The sequence below is a fragment of the Sturnus vulgaris genome, chromosome 10 (genome assembly GCF_052056855.1).
Source record: "Sturnus vulgaris isolate bStuVul1 chromosome 10, bStuVul1.hap1, whole genome shotgun sequence".
In the NCBI taxonomy this organism is placed as follows: domain Eukaryota; kingdom Metazoa; phylum Chordata; class Aves; order Passeriformes; family Sturnidae; genus Sturnus; species Sturnus vulgaris.
This window is the reverse complement of record NC_142252.1, coordinates 2753937-2777255: the sequence shown is the minus strand read 5'-3', so window position 1 is coordinate 2777255 and position 23319 is coordinate 2753937. Positions and strand designations below refer to the sequence as shown.

Here is a 23319-nt window from a genome sequence, read left to right as displayed (position 1 = left end):
CCTCTGTTGGTGTGGTCTGGCCTCCTTCCAAACTTCCCCCTGTTTGCAGCCAAATCTTATTTCTGATCCTTTTTTGACATTTAGCCAAGCTTTCTTTGAGGAGCTGTGGCTGTGCTTTAAGTGCTGGCTGGTACCACCAAGAGGAAGTGGTTGTTTCTGTGGGTTCAGAGGAAACCAAGCAACACCTCTTCCTCTGAACAGAGAGAAGGGGAAGGTGGCATCAACAAGGCTTTCAGCCAACTGTGCTGTGGGCACAGGAGCCTTTATTTTGCTTGACTTCACTCTCCCCTGGCTGCTGCTAATTGTCCTTGTCTCTGACAGGTTGAATGAAGAGCTCTGCTCAAGCATGGTACCTAGCCCTGGCACTGTGCCCAAGGGACAGGGCTCAGAGCATCTTCCACAGGCACAACTGCTCAGCAGGAACAGTCCCTGCTGCAGTGACCTCTGTGGCCCTCTGTGCACCATGGGGATGACCACAAAACTTGCCTTTTGCCAAAGGGAATGCACACTGCTGGGAAAGCCTGGCTCCTAGGGAGAGGCTGTGCACTGGCCTTGGAGCAGAAGCTGCTGGGTTTTGGCTGAGAGCTGATTATCTGCAAAGTGACTCTCCTGGAGTTAGGAATAGTCTCCTGACTCCAGCCATCCGAATCTGCCAGGAAGTGTAGTGCAAATTGTCACCATCTGGCCTTCTCAAGAGTTTGTTAATGCCACTTCATTGAAACCTCTCCCATGTAGTAAATACAGAGCCACCCCCCCATTCTCAAACTGTTCCTCTGTTGAGGTGTGACTCACCCTTGGGCTTCCCAGCATGGTGCTGCTTGCTGGCATTCAGCATTGCCTGCTTTTTCTGCACCTCCGTGATGGAAAAACCTGGAAGATAAAGCAGATTTCTGCAGTTCGTCATTTGGTACCTCGGGAAAAGACAGGGGCAGGCAAATGCCAGAGGTGAGAGGCCACAGTTACTGGCAAGGCTGGGGGGCACAGCCTACTCTGTGCTGCACAAACCCCCCACGCAGGGTTTGCTGCCTGCCCCTTAACCCATGCTGCACTGGGGGGAGAAGCCAGCCCAGGCCAGTGGTGGCTGAAATCTTTCAGATCACACACTAGGCTGAGTTAAGAAGGATTTGGACAAAACAACACAAACCCTCTTGTACAGTGAGAACCCTTGACTGAACCTGTTCTATACTTCTGGACCCTGTGTGTAATGTATTGACTGTTTTGTCAGCCCTGCTTGAACTCCTTAAGACACATCGGCCTCCCTGAGGACAAACTGCAGTGATGGTTTATGGTGGTTTGCAGCTTTTTAATTTCACAGTTTCATTCAGAATGTGTAATTCAGCAGCCCAGAGCTGCCCTGGAGCAGCTGGCTTCCCCACCCTTTCACTCCTCAGGCATTTCCAATGAGTAAAAAACGATGAAAAAAAAAAAGAAAAAAATGAATTTATTAAAAAAAAATTAAAAAACAACAATCTCACAGCATTTCTCTTTCCATACCTGTCTCCTGGTCGAGCTGCACCTGCCTCCTTTCATTCTCAAACGCCTTCAGCCAGCGCTGTTTCTGCTCAGGCTTTTTTGCACAGAATAAATGGACTTCCTCAGTGTCTCTGCAATGCAGCTTAAATGCATTTTTCACACTGATATTGAAGTCCTTGTCTTTCCCATCTTCTACATCCAGTATTTCCATGTCATCCATGTTGATCCGACTCTTGTAGTACAAGATGTCCCTGCGCAGAAGGTCCTGAAAGAGAGATCACAACACATGGTGCTGTTTCTGGGATATGATGGAGTATTCAACCTTCCTGGTGTCATCACAGTAAAACAAATGACTTCTGGATTTGAGTCTGTGCAACTGCAGAGTGCTGAGCTGCTGTGGGCACTGTTGGGAACCTTATGGTTTGTTCTGGCAGTGGGGTTAGGACAGGCTGGTGTCTGTGTTGGGGCCTTTCCGCTGCCCTGAAGCTTGATCCCAAATCCCCATTAAGCCTTTGACAGAAAACTCTGTTTGAATCCTTAAGTTCCAGTTAAAAAAGCAAAAATAGTATTAATTAGCTCGTGGTTTTTTGTTGGCAATAAAAAGTAACTTTGAGAACAGTGATTTTCATGCCTAAGTTACCTGGAGCTACCTGCCTGCCGTGGAATATACAAAAAATGATTAGCACATTCAGTTCTGAAATTTCAGAGGAAGGTACCGTTCACTGGCTCCAAGAGGGAAGATTTCTTTTATTATTCAGCTTATGAAAAACAGCATGAGCTGTACCTAAAAACTTACATGTGCTCTTAGTGTGGCCTTACTGACTGCCAAGGCCCACTGCAAATCTGCAGTTTTTTTCTGAATACAACACTAAGGTGAAAGTTCAGTTGAAAAACAAGGTAGTTAAAAGAACTTGTGTGACAACATACATAACTGAGTTGTACAGAATAAGCCCACACTAACCCCAGAAGCAGTGCAGTACTTTCCTGTTTTGCTGTGAGAATTAGACCAGTAGCTGATTGCTGTGCTCAGGTGCACAGAACACCCCAGGACTTCAGAGGAAAGATTGCAAAGAATGCACAGAGAAGGCTCAGTCCAGGAGCACATGAGGCCAGGAAGAATTAGGGAAACAAAGGGGTGGAGAGGGAGCTCACTTAAATCCATCAGCACAGCAGTAGCCAGCATTCATGGTTACCTTCTTACAGCAGACAAGCTGGTGATCGAAGAGGAAGAACATCCTCTGTTGGCTCTTGGCTTGAGGGTGGGAGATTTTGGCTAATTCCCCAGAATAGATGAGTTCTGAGCTTCTGACTAGGACATCTTCTCCCTAGAACAGCACAAGGAACAGGTTGGTCTCAGCCTCATCTGAAAGTAGGAGCCTGAATTCCTGCTGACAGAACTCATGTGGGAATGAGAGAGAGCCTCTGTGCTGGAGGACAGTCCTTGGCACATCAGGGAGACACTGTGTCCTTGGCACCCAGGGAATGGGAAAGGAATTTGATTACAACAATAGCAGATTACATTTTTAAAAATCTCCTTTTCCAGGGAGTCTACTCAGGAAAGCTGCTTCATCCCAGACATAAAAGAGGCACAAGCAAGGAGCTAAGAATTTAGCCTGACATCCTTGGGCAGGGAGGCAGTATAGCTTTATTGAGTCTAGGATTTAGAAAATTAGTATTTTGTTTCTTTTATTTAGCAATTCTTTTTAATGAGTCTACAGGGAACCTTGCTTTCCTCTGTCACTATGCCAGAACTTGCCTTTCTGCAACAATAATCTGTTTTATTAAGAATTAAGGGGCAATTCTGCTCCTCTTAAGAGTTTGAAGTCACTCAGGATAAAATGGGGGGCAAGAGAAAAATAATAGAATTTCACTAATCTACATGCAAGGAAAAATAAGGAAGCAAAAATCTAAAGAACATGCAAAGGCAGCTGGTCTAACCAGGTTATATGCCAGACCTGCTCAGTTGTACTAAAAGATCATAACTGTTTAAAAAACAAGACTCTCCAGAAAGATGGGCAGAGATCTGGGTTGGGGCTGGACAATGGGATGTCACTGTAGGGAGAAGCTGTTGGCAGAGCAGAAGGAGAACAGCGTGGAATTCCTCGGGGGGCGTCTCCCACCTCCCAGTCCTCTATGGAGCTCTGCCACTGAGCGATCTTGTCGATGTTCTCCAGGCGCCGCTTCCTCTCGTTGATGAGCCGAGCCACGTTCTTCATGGCGTTCAAGGCAGCCTCCACATCCTTGAAATCCCTGGGGAGGGGCAGACAATGGTGTGTGGGTGCTGTGCCAACACTCCAGAGAGCAGCCTGGCACAGAGCTGGGGATGGAACCAGGAGTTCCAGCCTGTCCCAGCTCTTCTGTGCTGGGATCAGACACCTGCTCCTGTGGCAGCTTCTCAGACACTTGCTGGTTTTGAGGCACAAATTATGGTCTGGTAACAAATCTAGGCTGCCTCTGGGGAAGGGAAGGGGGTCAGTAATCAAATTTAGCTACAGAGTTGTAAATACAAATTGCTGAAAGAACCTCCAGGTTCTCATTTTTCTTTCTGCAACATAATACAACATATTCACAGTGCTGCTGTTCCCATGAGGGACTGGTCTGTGGTGCAGAGGTGAAGCAGTTTGACAGTAACTTGTTTCAAACAGGAGCTGATGGTTTATCTGGCAGGGTAGGACAAAGGCTGATCTTCCCTCCTCCACGCACCATCTGTGGCCACCAGCTACTTCTGCTGAGTTCACAGCAGCTGGGGAGGAGCTGAGCTGCACAACTTGGCTCTAAGGCAACTCTCTCAACATCTGTGCACTTCCTTAAGGAGCTTTCTGCTCCCAGGTCAGCTTCAGACAACATGCTTAGAGATTTAACAAGACATGCTTAAAACCATTCCGGGAAATACCAGGGCTGCAATTAGGAAGGTGAAATTAAGTCAAACCACAATGGACTGATATCAACACTTTCATACAGATTCTCTCATGTTTTCAGATACTTAATTAAGTATCTTATTAAGTATCTTATTAAGTATCTTATTAAGTGTCTTATTAAGTATCTTATTAAGTAGCCAAAGGCAGTGCCTTCACCCTGAAAGTGAGCCAGGGATTTGGAGGCTTTGGAGCTGGCACTGATGGGGACCAAGTGTGCATGGCTTGACTGCTGCAGGACACAACTTCCCACTGGTGAAGTGCAGCTGAATGGACATTTTGGGATATATTCAACCAATGCTTTTGGAGGCAAAGGTCTCAACACCACCACCAGAAACATGTAGCTCCAAAGTGTGTATGTGCTGGTATCACAGCTGCATGAGCCAAATAAAATAGGAAAGGGCCATTATAAAGTGGAACTTGTAACTCTCGATCTGTGACAGGAAAGCTCAGTGCTTCTGTAGTGAAAAATTATGTATTTGACATAAAGATACTTTTTTCTTTTCCTGATTTCTATGAGGTAACCTGTAAGAATTGTGGTGTGGGCTGCAGTCAGCCACTGCATGAACCCATTTCCATGAGAGCAGCTTGGCTCCTTCCCTCCCTGCTCAGCATCCTACCTGTGCTGGGGGTTGGTGTACTTGAGCAGCTCGGCCAGCTGCAGGGGGTATTTGCAGATTTTCTGCACGGGGGTGAGCAGGAAGCCATCCAGGGAGATGTCAATCATCTTCTGCAGCAGCCGGCAGGCCTCGAAGAAGTAAACGTACTTGTTGACCTTGGTGAGGCGGGACAGCTCCATGCACGCGTTGGGGTGGTTGTTGCAGTACTCGGAGTAGATCTGAAACTCTGTTTGCTGCAAGGAACAGTGTTGCAGTGTGCTTCTGGTTAATGCTATGTTCTGCCCCAGTTGATGGTTTAGTCCAAATTATACCCTCCCACCCACCTTGTCGATCTATCCTGAATTACCTGTCAATCCTACCTTGTGCCAAACCCCTGCTTGGAGTTCTCCTTTGGAAATCCCCTAAAAACTGGACATCTCAATAGTTTGTGTAGCCAATTTACCCCCCTACCTCCCTCATTGGACAATGTCTTTGTGAACCCTACCCTTTACCCCTCCTCAGAATTTCTCCAATTTGCTGATGATTTGTACCCTCCCCATGAACCTCCTCCCCATATTTCAACTGTTCCACCCTTGTGTTTTTGTCTTTTGCCCCCGAATTCCCCAGAGTAATAAATCCTCTTTTATCCTATGCAAAAGACCTCCCTCTCCTCCTTGCCTCCTTAGAACACAAACTGACAGCAAAAGGCCATAGAGAAATTGCTCTAACCACACTTCAGGTTATTTGCTCCTGGGGTGTGACCCACCCCTGGGCATGGGGCCACAGTGGCCAAGTGAGTGTGACAGGACAGGGAGGCATTCACTGTCCATGGTCCTCAGGCATGCCCTGGCACAGGCTCCTCTGTGTGTTTGTGGTTTGTATCCTGTCACTGAACTGTTCAGTGATTCCTATCCTCCCCAGGCTCTCAAGCCCAGACACCCAAAGCTGGAGGTGGGGCAGGGTGCCTTACAGCTTCTGCACCTGCAGCTCATCTGAGAGACCCAGACATTCCCACATATTCTGGTCTGGGCTCAGATGAATGTTTTAGTGCTCACACCAGCCACAGCTGCTCCTGCACTGACCTGAAAATATCATCACTGCAAACTCGTCCTACTCAAGATTTTAAAATCTTCCTATCGTTAATGAAGTACAATGAAGCACATTGTATTTTGTTACTGATTTTATGTAAAATCTATAGATAGGTTTTTCGTACCTATTCCCAGAGCTGGAATTGTTTTCAGTAACACTCAAATATTGCTCCTATTAACCAGCTGAGGAAAGCCCAACCACTCCCCATTTCTCAAAGAAATGTCCTGTAGCTCCTGTGGCTGTAGAAAGAGCATTTTCAAAGAACCTTATCTTCTGAACACCATAATGCCAGAGGTTTATGAATCTACCCAGCTGCCCTTTTCCCATAAAGTCAAATTTACTTCCATACTTCCTATATTTTCCCCAATGTACCAAGGTCTGGGAGGGATTATAGTGGCTACAGAGTTATGTGTGTTTGTGCATTGTTATGTTACTTACATATTCCAAGAAGCATGAGCCAACTTCACTCAAATGTGGGTGGTCTTTGTTAAATTTCTTCTCTAGTGCTTTAACAAATTTCTTCTGGCACCTGTAGATGTCCTCAATATTCCCGAAGATGATCTTCAGCTGCTCTTCTGTAAACATGTCCGCTCTCTTGCGGCACTGCTTAATGTAACCCTAGGAGAAAACAGAATTGGAAAACTTCCTGGGCACCTGCTCCGTGGCAACAGAAAGCCTCAAGGACTGCAGTCAGGTGTACAGCAGGTCCCTGGATTCCTTTCCTGCAGAGATGTACCCATCCTTAACTATTATTTCCTCTAATCTTCCCCTAAACACGGTAGAAATAGAAGCTGCCCCAGACTCAGGGCAGCCCTGGGTGATGCTGCAGCCCACACCTGAAGGAGCCACACAGCTGCTTTCTCTCCTGCTGAAAAAGCCTTGATGTGTCTGCAGGAAATGGGGTGCCCTGAGCCCAGCACTGGGAGATTCAGACCAGCTAAGTCCAGTTGTGGATCTACTTTGGGTGCCTGCCTGACTCCAGGCAGTGGAGAGCTCCAAGGGGTGGGGGGACACTGCAGCAGGAGAGCCTTGTTTGTTTGTGTGTGCTCTTTGCCCCAGCTGCCTCTACTGGGAGCCACTGCACTTCTGTACCATTGCAGAGGGGATTTCTGTTCCTGCAAAAATTCCAACTGCCTTCAGTCCCTCAGTGTACACAGTGGATCTCTTTTAGAAGAGGTGTCACAATGTTGAGCATATTTGACAGTAAAGGACCCAATTGGCTGAGCATCTCGCAGTTGTTTTGATCTGAGCATGACTTGCCTGAAGGCTGGAGTTGCTGATTATATTACCCCAGAACATATATTAGAGAGGACAGCAGTGCTAGACATTTACTTTTCTCTGGCTTGGGAAATTCAATTAATTCCATTTAATCAGAGCACAAGTGAGTGCTCCAAATGCAGAGGCATTTGGGATTTTGCTGTAATGAACTGTCTTCTGTTTCCTGACCATATAATGGCATGCAGCAGAACTGATGAAACTACAATCTCATTTTCAGAAAAGTTCCCTGCTTAGGGTCCCTTTCTGGGCAAGAATGGGACACAGTCCATTATCTTTCAGACTAGTTCTTACAGTCCCTTCCCCATTTATTCCTTACCTCACAGATGTCCTTCAGGTGCTTGATGTAGTCTCTCTCTGTGCTTATGATCTCATTGATGACGTTGGTCCTCATTTGGTCTTTGGTGGTCTGGCCCATCCCGAAGCGTCGGGAATCGTCCTCTTTGCCCCCCTCTACCTTTAGGGGATAATCTTCCATGGGCTCATCCTGGTTTACTCGCAGCTGTGCGGGCACACAAGATGTTCACTGTTTGTATTGCTGAACAGCTCTGGCAAGGAAGTTTGGGATGGCAGGCAAAGACTGAGCTGGGACAAGGTGTGAAGAGGGTATGTGTATTGCCTGGAAATATTTTCCCCTGGGGAAGCTGAGGCCAGACGGTCACTTTGGGGAGGGTACATTCATGGCAGCTGCTCCCACTCTGACATGGGCGGTTTTAAGCAGGCATTTCTTATGGACAGAAGTCACAGGAATAATATGGAGCACTTCAGGAAGAATCCATATCAAATCAGGATAAAAATGGTTTATCGAGTGAAACTTTCTTAAATATTTGAAGGAACTTTTTGGGAGGGAGGGGAAAACCAGAAAATGGTTGGGTTTTTATCTACTTTATTGTTCCCATAGTGTCAGTAACAGATCCTGCTTCCCCAGGATTATTTACATTGAGTTCATTGCCGAAGTAAAAGCAGCTGCAGCTGCCTGCGGGCACTAAGGTGGGAAGAAGGGCAGTGCCCGGCAGGGCTGTGTGGCACTCTCGGTCCCCCATCAGATGGCAGCACAGCCCGGGCTGCTCCCCCTGCTCTGCCACAGCCGCGCAGCACCGAGCCAAAGCCGGCACGGAACGCGGCTTTTCACTTCGGAGCTCGCTTTTTTTTTGTGGTGCTGCTGTAGCTCTCGGGGTGCCCGTGGGAATACTTTGGACATGACTCAAAGGATCCGTCCCGGCACAGAGAAGGAGTGAAAGATAGGAAGTTAAAACACACATAATTATCCGAATTTTTAGCGCAGTGACACAGATCTGCTTTAAACTTTCAATGTCGTTTCTCCTAGGCTCTGTGACTTACCACCTGATACAAATACAGCTACATATAAAAAACAATGCATACCCCTCCCTTGTCAAGGCAGGTACAAATTACATTTACTCACTGCTGAAGCCCTCAAGATGTGCAATCCTGGTTCTCCTTCACTGTGAGCAGGGCGTCGGCAAGTCTTAAACTCAGACCCTGAAACTCATGTGGAGTGACAGAGTCTTGCAGTGTGACCCAAGCCTCCAGACATACCAGCCCTCCCTGCAGTGAGCTTGAGAGCCAGTGGTAATTAGCAGGAAATCTTTGCCTGGATGCTTGAATAAGTGTTGTCATTCCTCTGTTAAAAGAATTTCTTATTCTGCATCCCTAATGCCTAGTACTAGTCTGCTTTACTCTAAGATATTATGAGAAGTTTTTGCCAGCCAGGACAATTCAGCTTATCAGTAACATGAAAGAAAAAAATTCTGTGTTTTCATTGCTGAAAAAAAAAAAGCAGTGCTGAAGTCTTGGTAATCTTACTTGCAAAACATTCCACTGTTTGTAATAATTATCCAGCTGAGATCATCTCCTGCAACCTATAACAAAACACCTCAAAACTGCCCCACTTCTCCAAGAACTTTTGCTACAAACACCAGATGACCTCGTGTCACCTCCTTTCATGCTTCACCTGGTTTTGGGTCACTTGTGATCTGAAGTGACCTGGATAAAGAGCTAAAGGGCTGAGAATCTCTGCCCTTAGGCACCTAAATTGCCTGTGCAGCGCTGAGGAGCCTGCCCCGAGGTGGTGAAAGCTGTCAGACACCCACACCGAGAGTCACAGTCAGGAGAAAGGACAAAAGCCTTTCTCCTCACAGCAGGACAGGCAGCACAGCAGTTACCACCCTCCTGTCCCCTGCTTTCCCCGGGAGTTCAGATGTGCCTCACAAAGCTCTGTTGGGAATGAAGCCTCTGCAGCTGGGACTGTCCGGGCTGCTGTGCACAGCTCCTCGCAGCTGGCACCAGGGGACAGCCTTGGCCCACGAGCACTGAGTGTCTCACATTGCCCCAGATGGCCGCTGAGACATTTCCTGTGTTCCTCTCCTCATTTTTTAGTGCCTGGCATAGGGTGCAGTGTGGTGCAGTTGGGTGGGCTGAGAAGGTGCCTGTGTGAGGCAGGTGGGTGCATCCTTGGGCTGGGGCATTGCACGGGCCCCAGCAGCAGCTGGAGAGAGGTGCCTTCGGTGCCATGCCCATCTCTGCTGCCTAGGGGGACACTGCAGTGAAGACCCCTGCCAGCTGCATCAGGGATTCCTCCAGGAGAGTGTTGCTTGCTCCATGTGCTTGGGCACAAATCGGCCAATGTAGAGATGGGTAAGCAGGAGCCAGGCTGCAAACCAGCAAACAGGGCAGCTGGCACAGCTCAGCTCAGCTCTGCTCCAGCCTGGAGCTGAACCCTTTGCCCTGATTTACTCATGTAGAGGGAGTTCTCCACACCGGTGGCTGCTCAGCCAGGAGGGGACCCTGTACTGTAGCCACTTGTAGAGGAATACTAACAAAACATGCTGAACCACTTCTAGCAGTGCAAGTCCTTAGGAGCCACCACACAACATTAAACCTGGAGAAAAAGAGCAAACACCTGGTGCTAATGGAGAGGACACAAAGAAAGATCAAGATCTTACCCGAACAAAGCTGGCTGGAAACCAGCCTTCACTGTCCAGGATCCTCCCCCACCACCACTCCTTGTTGGTGGCATCCATTACTTCGATGACATCGCCAGCCTTGAATCCCAGCTCCTGGTCATCCATGGTGACGTGGTCCCAGAGAGCTTCTGCATACACCACGCTGCCATCGCTGATGAGCTGTGGGCAGAGCAGTCTCGGTCAGTCAGTCCCTGCATGCCAGAGCACCGTGGGGCTGCAGCCCTGGCCCTCACTGCTGAGCCACACACGTGCTGCTACCTCTGCTCCCCCATGAGCAATGAGCAGTCGGTGCAAGGCTGGCAGCTGATTTGCCTCAGCCTGCTCTCAACAGCATTTATCCAGAATCGCTGGCACACACCACACTTACTACCATAAAACATAAATAATATTTCATATTTCATATTGCTGGCTATGTCTCAGCCAGTAAACAAGACTCAGTGGTCAGTGGTACCTTGTTTATGGAGGATGCTCTGGTGCTGCCAGTGCAGCTCTGCTTTGGAAAGCCTTGAAATAAAACCTTGAGCATCAATATTTAGAGACATACTTCAGAGCAGAAAGCATTTGCAAGCCTCAGAGCTGCTCTGGAATGGGCAGAGCCTGAAGCCTTTAAGGTAGTTAAATGTAGCACTTAAGATGCTTAAAACAAGACTCCTGGAGAGATTTAAGCAGTGATACTGAGGAACAACAGTTATTTACTACATGCCCCATAGGGGCCACACTCTAGGAAAAACAGGATCCCCAACAATTAAAAAATCCCAAGCCAAAACTGAAGCCCATGTGAATGGAAGCTGCAAGGGGGCTCCTGAGCACAGAGATGCTGTGCCTGGTGCCATTGCATTCACACCTGAGCTATGGGGTGGCCAGGTACCCCTTGGGTGCTGTTGCAGTGTTGCCTGTGGGCTGGTCCTGCTGGCCACCACAGCAGGGGTGCCTGATGCCACTGGCTTATCAGGTCAGAGTGTCCCTTGGATTTCAACAACTACAGAGCACACACACAGAGTTCCCAGGGCCTGAGTGTGCCTGGGACTGTCTGAACACCAGAGATTTTCCTGAGAAGATGGAGTGCATACTGCAGTTCTGCTAAAAAGGACTTGGCTACTGTGGAGTGGCAGTGAAGGCCTATTTTTCTCCAGGAAAATGGTGCAGTGATGAATTAAAGGAAAACAATGGGGAGACAGTCTGTGAGGCACACAGGAGAAAGAGAAAAGCTGTAGGAAAGCCACTGTCTCTGGTGGGTGTCCCAGCACTGCAGCAGTGTCACCACAGCACACAGGGCATGGCCACCCACGCCCCTTGGGCTGCTCAGTCACCCAGAGTTATCCCCTGCTCTGGGTTACTGCTTCTGCCTCTCCACAAAGGAGAGAGATGCATATTGGAAAAGAATGTCAGGATAATTGTGAGCTGAGTAAATCAGAAAAGGGTTAACAAGGCATTTGAAAGCAAATTGAAATGCAGTCTGCCTTTGGATAGCAAATGCCCCTTCACTGAACCAGAAAGAGCTTAATGCAGTGTTTCCATTCTGACAAAAATAACAGGATGATGGGGAAGCAGAGGGTGAGAGGTTCCCACTTATCTACCCAGGCAGTGTGTAGCCAGAGCTCGGTGGGATGCAGTGCAGTGATGTGTATCTCTGTGAAAGTAGGGGATGGATTCATGTGGCAGCACCTATTCATGTGGCCAGCCCTATGGAGGGGAGCTGATTAAATTCTCTGATCTCATTCTCAGTGCTGGGCACTCACCTGCACTCAGGTGAGCCCCACACCAGATCACAGCAGCTGCTGTCACACCCTGCTGAGTTACACATCCCTGTGGGAAGGGCTGGCTGCTGCTCAGGAAATGGGCAGAACCTGCTAAACCTTCAGAAAAGTGGCATCCAGCAGGCTTTTCAACATCCAGACTGTGACCAGCACATACAGAACATGGCTCTTTCTCAGACAAAATACTTTCTCTCTGTGCTTGAATATGCCAGCCTGGATCAGTGCCCCGAGTGTGATGTGCAGGCTGGTGCACACACTGTGCATTACCAGAGACACTGAGTGAACTTCTCTAGCACTGAGCTGATCACACAAACAGAGCACTGATGATGTGAAGGCATTAATACCACACAGCACCACACTGTCACATCCTGGTAAAATGATGAGAAGACAGGATACCAATCCTGACACAGCATTAACAGCACATAGGGCTGATACACTCGGCTCACAGAGCCACATGGCTCTACTCAGAGTCACTGAAAGCCATGGGGCTCAGCAGACAATCCTCAGCTGCTATTTTAATCCATTCATTATTAAAAATACCTTAAATTTTCTCTATTCAACAACAGCCATACTGTGGATATGATTTACAAAATAAAAAAGTCACAACTGTGGCATCACCACCAGGCCCTCAAGACACTACCAGTTCTCATGCAAAGGAATAAATAAAACACACCTGGACAACAGGCCAGGATTTATTTAACTGACAACACACATCATGTTTGATTATATATATGGAATAAATCATGAAATAAAGAGCAAAAAAATTTCATCTGCTTTTGGGGTTATGTCAATCAATGTAACACAGCAGCCCTCAGCACACCTGCACGTGTTCAGGCTGACAGGCTCTGCCTGCCCTGCTCCCTCCTGTGCTGGTACCCGGCTGGGCAGGGGCAGACCTGGATGCTGAGCAGTGCTCAGTGATCACTGTGGGCAGGGCTCTGCTTCTCCCTGCCCCCAGTTCAGGCTGTGCCTGGTATTTTCCACTGTTTCCAGTCCATCTCCTAAGCTGGTACAAAACCACCCAACACCCCCATTCAAGCAGCCCCTTTCCCAGAGCAGGTACTGTTGGGTAGCTCAGAGCCAGGGCTGGCATCTCCATGGCACAGGAGATGTCACTGCAGCAAGGAGAGCTGCCCCATCCTCCCCTGGGGAAAGAGGGACAGGACTCTCCCTAGCCCAGGAAGGATAAAACACACCAGCAGGTAAAAGGGTTTTGGTAAAATGTGTAGGAGGTGGCACCATCAGCCAGCTCTGCTGAGGAAGCTGCCTGGCTTCCCGAGGAGCATGGATGGAAGGGAATTCTCACCACTGCCAAACACCACCTCAGCTCAAAAGGCTCAGCTCACCACACTTTGATCTTGGCAATTAAAGCAAAGTTTGAAAAACAACTACTAATTTCCATATGAAACAACATTTATGTGCTGCTTTTGTAATGTCAAGGACAACTCAGTACATGTTCTTGAAGAGCCCCAAACAAGTGTACAGCAGAGAGCAGTCAGAAGACAGAGAATGCAGACCAGCCACCTCACAGCTGCTCTAGCCCCTGCAGCTGGCAGTGGGGAAAACAATCAGAAATCAACTTCATTTATTTCTTTACATAAATATTTAACTTTGTAGGCAATATTTGCAACCCAAAGGCAGCACTAGCCCAGATGCTTTGAACCTGAAAATCGAGGGCAGCTCTGTTACTGCCCTGGCCTTTCTGTGTCCAGAGCAGCCCCAGGCTCCTGTCCCAGCCCTCCCTGCTGCGAGGGGAAGGCACTGGGGAAGGTGCTGGGGCTGATGCCTTGGAGTGGCTCCCTAGAACAGAGGCTGGACAAGGTTAAGAGAATAAAGTGGGTATTTATTAAAGCCTTCAATAGATACACCTGGGGCAGTCAGAAGCCTCAGAGGCTACACCCAAAATGGACAATGGGCTGAGTTTTTCAGACAGATATAAGTTTGGTCCATTTACATATCAGGGGTTAATCCTCCAATTACAGCTTCAGGTAATGAAGTCATTTACCCCCAGTTTTCTCCCCCCAATTCACTTTTGTTTATGCTTTTTGGGGCCTGAGGCTGTAGGGTGTCCTTGGGTTCCAGGACCAGAGGAATTGTTTTGTCTGACCAGAGTATGGAGACAATTAACTCACAGTTTATATGGAGTTTGGAGATATGCACTAAGGCAGTACAGGATTTGGAAAATCGTAAAGGCTAAAATCCTAAGGCATCAGGGCAGCTCCTCCCATGGCACAGAGTGAGGGGAAGATTGATGCATGGCTCCTCTGAGCAGTGCCTACAGAGGCTGCCAAGGGCGAGACACAGCCAGGGCTGTTTCCCCAAATTAAGTGCATTACGTGTGGGCAAACAGATCTGGCACGTCAGGGCCCATTCCATGGCTTGTTGGCCTTGCAGTTCCTTGGTCCCTGTCTGTCTCAGGCTGGACACCTCGACATAATTACCTTGTATGTCCTGGTCTTGTTTGGACAGGACCTGCAGGCAATGTTAACAGAGATAGAAAATCTCAGCAATTTACAGAAGGAGGGATGAAGATGCCTTTGGGAAATATTTATCTTTGAGCCACTCATTTCTATTTGAATAAAATTTGAATATCTTTCTCTTGACAATGCCAAGTACACTGGATCATGCAGAGCCAAAAAAACCCAGGAGCATCAAAAGAGCTGGGGAAAGGGAAGATCAGGGAAAAGGTGCCAATAGAATGGATTTTATTTTTCAGATCTGTGACCCTAAAATAGACATGTTCCACAAAGAACACCTGAACCCAGCCCTTCCTGGGGAGCTAAAATGGTTGCCACGAAGCCTGTGCTCATTGCCTGACCCCTGTGAACTTGTGTGTAACAGACTGAAGCTGAACTGGTCCAGCACACCAAACATCCAAGCCCTGAGCAGTCCTGACCCCAGAGGCAAAGCCCTCCCACAGGTCCAGTTCTTTCAGCAGTCACTTTGCTTCCAGATCTTCTCCTCTGCCTCCCTCATGCAAGGTGCAGCAGAGGAGGGGAAGAAGGTCACTTACACACATGCCCCAAAGTTATGCTTCATTCACACAAATATTTATTTTCTCTGAACGTGGGCAGAAGCCACAAGTGGCCAAAAGCAGCCTCTACCTTGAACTGAACCCATGGGATAGTTTCAAAATTGTCCTGACAGCTTGCTCTTGCTTCCTCTCAAAACTTTTAGCTTCACTGTCTAATGATGGACAACAGAGATTAAATTTATCTCTCAGAGCTTCTGCCCCCTGAGCAGCAGGCACCGAGTCTGGATGAGTTATCTGGATTGGCTTTCCAGAGTATGTCCCCTGGGGCTGGGTTAGCTCACCTGAGAGAGATGCTGAAGATGAACCCTGCCCTGGGGGTCCTGCCTCCCCTCACTGCCAGGCAGGAATTTGGGCTGGCTCTGCTAGTCTGGACTTGCTTCTGCCTGGCTGCAGGGTGCCAGAACCACCAGCACAGCTCTGCAGCCACAGCAAACCCCTCAGTGCTTCTCTCTGCTCTGCCCACACACGGCAGGGTAGCACAAGCCCTCCCTGCCAGTGTGACAGGGGACACTGTCCCCACGTGGGCAGTGCTCTGTCACTGCTTCATTCACTGCCCCACACACTGTGCCCCCGCTCGAGCCATGCCCTTGGCGTTTGTTGCCCTTTTGCCTGCACTGTGAGCTGCATGTTTTCCAGCACAGATTATTTTTGAGACTGATTAAGGATACTGGAGGACTCTCATGCATTTACCAAACACTGCAGATCTCCATTCAAAATATTTTAATTTGACAGTGATTCCCCTTAACAAATCTAAAATATCAGTCAACAAAGATCTTAATCTAGCTAAGTGTGCTACACTGATATTCCACAGTGCTGCTTTTTTAATCAGTGCCTGTAGTTAAACTCCTCATGTGACATCTAGTACAGCTGCCTCCATTTACCAAACATTCAAAATTTGTCATCACATTTATTTGGTAAGAACTATTTTCCACAAAACCATTCTGACTGGCATTAATTATATTATTCCCTTTTATTTATATCATCTGAGTCCTGATTCCCCCTCAGAAGTGATTTAAACAGATGGGAAGAGGAGGAGGGTCCCTCTACAAGCAGGCAAGGAGAGGCTCTGAGATCTCCCTTTATCCAGAGCTGCAGGAGGAGGGAAGAGCCCTGGTGGGAAGTGGAGGAGGCAGAGCTGGGCTTCACACTGAGTGAACCTGTGTGTGAAGGGTTTGGTGTGAGAAAACCTGCTGGGGGTGCATGTCCCCTGGGTGCCACTCAATGTGATCCTTCAAACCCCAGAGTGATGCAAGAACCTCCCAGTTCCTCACCCAAAATGTGGGAGATGATAATTACAATGCAAAAGAAAACAACTTGAAAATTGCTTTCAACCATTTTACTTTTGGCTGAAATAAGTCAGGAAAGCTCTCATGAAGGAGTGGGGACAGTGGCCTGTAGCTGAGGACACCCAAATCACCTCGACCCTGTCAGTGCCCTCAGGACTCCAACCAGCACTCTCCCATAGCCTGTCTGTCAAGGGACTTTGCTAATTTGGGGAATTAAGATCCCTAACTTTTGGCATAAGGAAAAACCAGGAGCAAAGCCCTTCTCAAGCCTCTCAGTATCTCTGCAGCAGGTTGTCTTTGTGTCACATTTTATAGCTGCACACTGCAGCTGCTGGTAACATGTACAGTGAGTAAAGCTGTAAAGCAGCTCCCATTTTAACCTGCCAAACAATTTGCCAGAGGACATTTGTTGAAACTTCTGTACATAACACGTTTATTTTCTGGTCCAAGTGAAATGTATTTTCATTCTTTCTAAACAAGTAGATACAACGCTGAGTGACAGGGTGACAAAATGGCAGCAGAAATTCTATGCTGACAAATGAAATACACACAATATCTAACACAGGTGACTGACTAAACGAGCTGCTCCTCAGAAAGGTCTCTACAGAACCATTTAAGAAAACTTCAGCCCTCTCCATCAGGGTCAGAAGCCCAAATATCAAGAATGACTCAGAAAGAGAGAGGAGAGCTAGGCAAGGCACAAAGAGCAGCATGAATCAAACGTGGGAAGAGTTTCTAGGCCAGCACAAGCTAAACTGACCTTGAAGCTGCAACAGAGACAGGTGGATGGAGGGTGGCCATGAGCTGACAAAAAGGTTATTTCTAATCCAGGCTGCTGGGTGCCCAGTGAAACCACCAGGCAAGAAGCTTGGGACAAAAGCAGGAACTTTTCCCTGTGGTACATCATTAAGTTGTGCCTCAGGAAGCCCCACAGCCCAACACAGAGGTGGTTTGAAAAAAGATTAAGCAAATGTTTGTCCTTCAAGTACATTTAAACACATCCTGTCTGCATACAGCCCATCAAGGACCTTAAACACACCTGGGAAGGCACACAAGGTGAAGAGCCAGGCCACACTTGCCTCTGCTCCTGAGCAGGTACCCAAGTCCCAGGTAAAAGTGTCACTGGCTGGCCCTACAGACCTGGGCATTAGGGTGGTAAAAAGCACAGAAGGAAAGAAATTCTGGCTGTTTGTATTACCCACTGATACTTCTTAAAAACAGCAAGCCCTGAAAATGTAAACCTGGCAGGCACAGCTCCATCCCTGGGGTGCAGCAACACTGTCACTCAGGTGGAAAATTAGCAGTTGCCAGCACAATAATTACAGGGACATTAGGATGTCCCCTGGGGCAGAGCTGCTCCTCTCCTGGCTGGGACTGCCCAGCACTTCCACACATTCAATATAACAGATCCCACACACCCCATCCTACAGGAGCAACCCTCACCAGGAGCACACATCTGGAGCACAGATTCATCCCTACACATGGATGTCTAACTCCTGGTGTGCTTTTCTTGTCTCCAGAAAGGAGGTGAAAGTTTTGCCAGGGAAACCTGGCTGTCCAGATATTGCCTGGGAGAAAGAGTCCCTGAATACAGGTCACAGGAGCAGGTAAGTGCCACATCCTCACTCAAAATGTCCTGAAAGCTCTTTGCAATGAAGAGCTCAAAGGACCTCAAAACCTCCTTAAAGACAGAAAACTTAAGTCATTCCAAAGCTCTAAATCAGCTTAAACAGCTTAAATTCATCTAAGGCCCTACAGTGTTTTAAGCATTTTAAACCCATCTAAAGCTTTAAAGTGGCTTAAGGAGCTTGAAATATCTAAGGCTTAAAAGTGGTTTAAGAATCTCTAACTTTGGCTCAGCCACTCCTCATTTGTCTCCCAGCTTGGCACCCCTCACTCCTCCCCCAAGCCCCACAGTCCCAGCCACCCCAAACAGCCCAGATGCTGCTGGATCAGCACCTGGAAATTGTCCATACACCCTTCTCCTACTTTCTTTGCTTTCAAAGACTGGAAAGGTGCAAGGCCTGGGGTTGAACTCTCAGGTTTGAACAAGACTATGACCTAGGGCTCACACATCTACAAAGTTTATAGTTTCTGGTTCCAGTTTGGCTGTAGATGGAAATTGTGTCAGACTGCCTGATTGCCCTCACCAAGAGTTTTGAAGTCTACACTCACTGCAGAGGATGAAGCCAAGCTGGTTACCACAATTTTTGCTTTTTCTGATGCCCTGATTTTAACTGTGCAACCTGGGAATGGAGACAGCCCAGGATGGTTCTGTTTGGTTGTTCACACATATAAGAGTGATTGTTGTTGCATCTTTTTTACTCTGCCATTTCTCAGACACCCAAGTAGAAACTATTTTCATCAGAAAATTTTATTTAATGCTACATTAACACATTTCTGTGTCACTTTTGTTTTCACCATTCTCCTCTTGCTGCAGCACTACCCTTCCTCTGTCCACTCCCACCAGCACATTCCCTTGGGATATTTCCTCTCATTTTCCCTCTCTGCAGGATAGCACCTGATTCCACCACTTCTCTCATGACTTAATTCTGGAATTTTTCCTATCTACCTCCTCTTTTGCTTTCTCTTTCATCATTATTTCTTTGCAAAAATGAGGAATATACTCTACAGATCCCTCAGGATAATCTATCCAAACCAGTTCGGGTGTAGCTATTCTGAACCACAGATTATTGAGGATAAAAGCTGCATCCTGGCTCCTTGAAGAAGGAAAGGAAAAGGAACCATGCTGGTCCACAGGCTCTCTGCCTCCTGATTACTCTTCCTCCAAAAGATACAGCAAGGTATGGAATCACTTATAGCTTGAAGGCAAATTAATCTAAATTTCTTTTACAAATAAGGTTAAAGAAAGCATTTAAAAGCAGATACAAATTGCATTGCTAACAAGCCCTTCTGAATCATCCAAACGTCAGCATCAAGCCCAAAACACAGTTCATGGCTTTCCTTTTCATGTGTGTGCATGAGTTAATTGCAATGGAACACACTGCAAAAAAAACATGCTGAAATCATTTTTATTGCTCCTATCTCCTGTGAAAACATCTCCCTTGCATTAAACTGTGCCAAAGTCCCCACAACACTGGCAGGTGCTGGCAGGAGTGCTGGGCCAACACAGATTGTTTATCAGTTTCCATGACGTGGCTCAGGGATGTTCTCCCTGCCTCAAAAGAACCATGCACAGTTTAGTATCCATTTTCTTTCTCCAGTTTTTCCCGAGAGAGAAACCCTGTAGGGTTTTGGTGACATAAAACTTGTAATTTCCATTACCACCAGCACCCATCCCCTTTCTGGAGATCTCTTTCCCATTGTAGACACATTGGGCTAGATCCTTTCTGCACAGAACTAAGAATTGCTGTTTGTCCTATTGCTTGAAAATGGGGCAGAGGAAAATCTGAATAACAGATAAAGGAGAAGAACAAAAAAAGACCTTGATAATGTCTCACTGTCAGGCAAAGGAGGCTGCCTTAGCCTTTGTTTTTGGTTAGCATCTGTAAATATAAAAATTAGTTATTTCTTCTGTAGTCCTGGCAGAAGTTTCTTCAACTTATGTACACCTTAGGAAAAAAATTACCTTTTCCTGTTGGAAGTGTCCTGTGCTGGGTAAAAGGGATGTTCAGGAAGCAGCAGCTTCCTGGGGTCTTCTGACACCCTGTGCCCATTAACTCAGAGGTTCAAATCCTCTCCCTAGCTTTACCCCCAACTAACCCAATGACCAACCACCCCCTCCTAATTAACCTCATCAGAGCCCTCCCAATCCTATTTGCAGTAGCCTTCCTCATACCAGTAGAGCATAAAATTCTGAGCTTCATACAAGGCCAAAAAGGCCCAAACGGGTTACTTCAACCCCTGGAAGATGGGGTCAAACTATTCATTAAGGAACTTATTCATCCATCAACACCTTCCCCAGTCCTCTTTATTACAACCCCCACATTAATCCTCCTCCTTGCAGTCTCAATCTGAGCCCCACTCCCTCTCCCATTCTCCTGGCAGACCCCAGCCTAGGCTTACTCCTCCTGCTAGCTATCCCCAGTCTAGCAGTGATCAGGATGAGCTCCCAACTCAAAATATCCCCTAACTGGAGCACTACGAGCTCAAACCATCTCCTACAAAGTAACCTTAGCAATGATCCTCGTGTCCCTCATTCTGCTCAGCAGAAGCTACACCCTCAACACCCTGGCAACCACCCAAGAGCCCCTCTGCCTCATCTTCCCCTGCTGACCCCTTGCCATATGATGATATGCATCTGCACTCACTGAAACAAATCCTGCCCCATTGGACCCAACAGAAGGAGAGTCAGAGCTAGTCTCAGGATTTAATGTAGAATATACAGCAGGGCCCTTTGCCCTGTTTTTCCTGGCTGAATATGTCAACATCATACTCATGAACACATTAACTGCCATTCTATTCTTTAACCCAAGGCTCTTCAATCCACCCCAAGAACTTTATGCTTTTGAATACATCCATTTTTCTTCACTTGTCTCACATCCACATCGTCTGGATGATGAGATTTATTGGCCTAAACAAAGCTAAGGCCTCAAACCAGAACCACATTCCTGTTTCCCAGACCACATTGCAAACAAATCCTCTAACTACAGGAGACCAAAGCAGCTGCTGCACCTCCTGCAGGACATGGCTTTGGTCCAGATGGGAAATCACACCCCTCCTGTTGTGCACCAGTTCTCATTTCTGTCACCCTGACTCCCTGCACAGCCCTCCCACAGTGGCCATGGCTTTCCAGCAGGACAAAGTAGTTTTGCAGGGGCAGCTCAGTTTCAGTTTCAGCTGAGCACGTTCTGGTAGGTCAGGCAGTGATGGGCTCCTGCCATTCCCAGCACTCCTCTCTTGCCATCCAGTGCAAATCTTCTCACTACATAATTAGATTATGCTTATTATAACGAGTGCTGGCTTCTGGGCACTACAGGTGTGAACTGGGACACTAAAAATACCAAACCATGACTCCTTAGCAGCCTGTCTTTTCCTAATCTCCTGCTGGAACTATTTCATCTGGTGAGGTGAGGAAAGCTGCGTTGGGCTGCTGCTGAGAGATCCTGGTGTAGCTGTTTGGATTCACACAATGCCTGTATCCAGAGTTTTTATTTCCATATAACATTTTCCACAGCACCACAGATACTCAACATATCAGGAACGGACCAGACCACGGTTCAGAACGAGCACAAGCAGTGGAGCCCTGCTGTACCTGTGGCACCACAAACAACACTCATGCACTGTCCCTGCACAGTGGCCACTACAAACCAGCACAGCTTAGCAGGAGACAACATCTGATCCCATTCCTGAGCTGATATCCCAAATGGACGCAGCACTGGACAAGCACAAGATTTCCAGGTGTGCTATTTGCTCCATGCCCTGTGCCCCCTTGGCTTTGCCCAGCAGCCTGCTCTGGGCAGGGGTGGCTGCAGGAAGGACAGAGGGGGCTGAAGGCAGCCCCTGTTCCCCCAGCTGGCAGAGGCTCTGTCTGCTCTGCCACCCTGGACAGCAGAGATTGGGTGTCCAAGTGAAACTGGTGCTCTCTGGAGGGAGCACACTGAAGGGGCTGTGCCAGGGTCTCTCTCCAGAGAAGGAGAAGGGGAAGACAGGACAGGACCTCTGTGCTGCAGCAGGATGGGTGGGACCAGAGCCCAGCACCAGGCCCTTGTTTCAGAGGGGCAAGGTCTCCTGGATAGATCTCCTAGATAGCAAGGGAGAGCAAATTCCCAAATTTCCCTTTCTGTGGTCCTTCACACCTGGCTGGCTCCTCTGCTGAAAAGTTGACCAAGACCCTCTTGGTATTTTGGGAAACATTTTTCTTTTAGCACCTCCAGCACAGGTGAGCTGTCACATTTATCAATACAAATGCAGAAAGTTTGCATGCACACAACAGGGCAGGGAAAGCCACAGTGGTGTGAGACAGGACCATGCCACCTCTCTGAGTTCCAATTCTGCCACTGCCAAATGCAGACAGAGTGGGGGCACTGTAGGTGACACTGTAGGTGACACTGTAGGTGACATGTGATTGCAGTAATCCTAGCCAAAGAACGCATACAAAGCTTCATATAAGACAGAATTTTATTCCAGTTTGCAGCACACTCTGCAGTCAACAAGGCCAGTGACACAGCATCAATAACAAGTACTCTCCCTCTAGAAATCTTTCTTTAAGCTGTGTAATGTGGCTTCTTTTGTTGTGTGCTAGCTTTTTTTGTTGTTTTTTTTTTATTTTTAATCAAAACTGGAAGGAGTAATTAAAAGTAATTGTTGATGGTATCATCCTAAGTGCTTACTGTGTTTCTTATCTGGCCAGCTCATGCCTTGGATTCCAAGAATAAATCACAAAGACAGCAGATACCACATATCACCACAGAAATGAGTTTAGCCTGGGAGAACAAATTAAGCAAAGATATAATCTGAAGCCCAGATCTCCCTTTGGAAATTATGTCTTGGTCGTGCTCCTGTGTATAGATTGCTCTTTGCTCTCACAAGGCTCAAAGCAGAGCAGTAGCAGAGCTCTTGCCTCTTAAATGTTCTGGTGAACTTGCCCCACACAGGAGGCACAGCACATCCCTGTCCCTGCAGGGCTCAGGGCATGGCACATCCCTGTCCCTGTCCCTGTAGAGCTCAGGGCATGGCACAGCCCTGTCCCTGTCCCTGTAGAGCTCAGGGCATGGCACAGCCCTGTCCCTGTCCCTGTAGAGCTCAGGGCATGGCACATCCCTGTCCCTGAAGGGCTCAGGGCATGGCACAGCCCTGTTCCTGTAGAGCTCAGGGCATGGCACAGCCCTGTCCCAGTCTTGCAGAGCACCACAGAGCAAGGGCACAGCATCGCTCTGCACCCAGGGATGAGGAGGAGGAGGAGGAGGGTGTGTCCAGTGGCCTGGCTGCTATGCCCTGCTCCACA

At 47.8% G+C, this 23319-nt stretch overlaps 1 protein-coding gene across 5 annotated transcripts in view; it reads right to left on the bottom strand.

Moving 5' to 3' along the window:
• Positions 1 to 23319, bottom strand: part of ARHGEF4 (Rho guanine nucleotide exchange factor 4) — a 203940-nt gene that overhangs the window by 6266 nt on the left and 174355 nt on the right. For all 5 annotated transcript variants that reach the window (XM_088170536.1, XM_014870310.2, XM_088170538.1 and 2 more), the window contains 8 exons: positions 10315 to 10494; positions 7671 to 7853; positions 6515 to 6694; positions 5009 to 5241; positions 3594 to 3723; positions 2667 to 2798; positions 1495 to 1738; positions 793 to 870 (listed from right to left, as the gene is read on the bottom strand). In XM_088170536.1, coding sequence (XP_088026662.1) covers positions 793 to 870; positions 1495 to 1738; positions 2667 to 2798; positions 3594 to 3723; positions 5009 to 5241; positions 6515 to 6694; positions 7671 to 7853; positions 10315 to 10494 — 1360 coding nt within the window. The remainder of the gene's footprint in view (positions 1 to 792; positions 871 to 1494; positions 1739 to 2666; positions 2799 to 3593; positions 3724 to 5008; positions 5242 to 6514; positions 6695 to 7670; positions 7854 to 10314; positions 10495 to 23319) is intronic.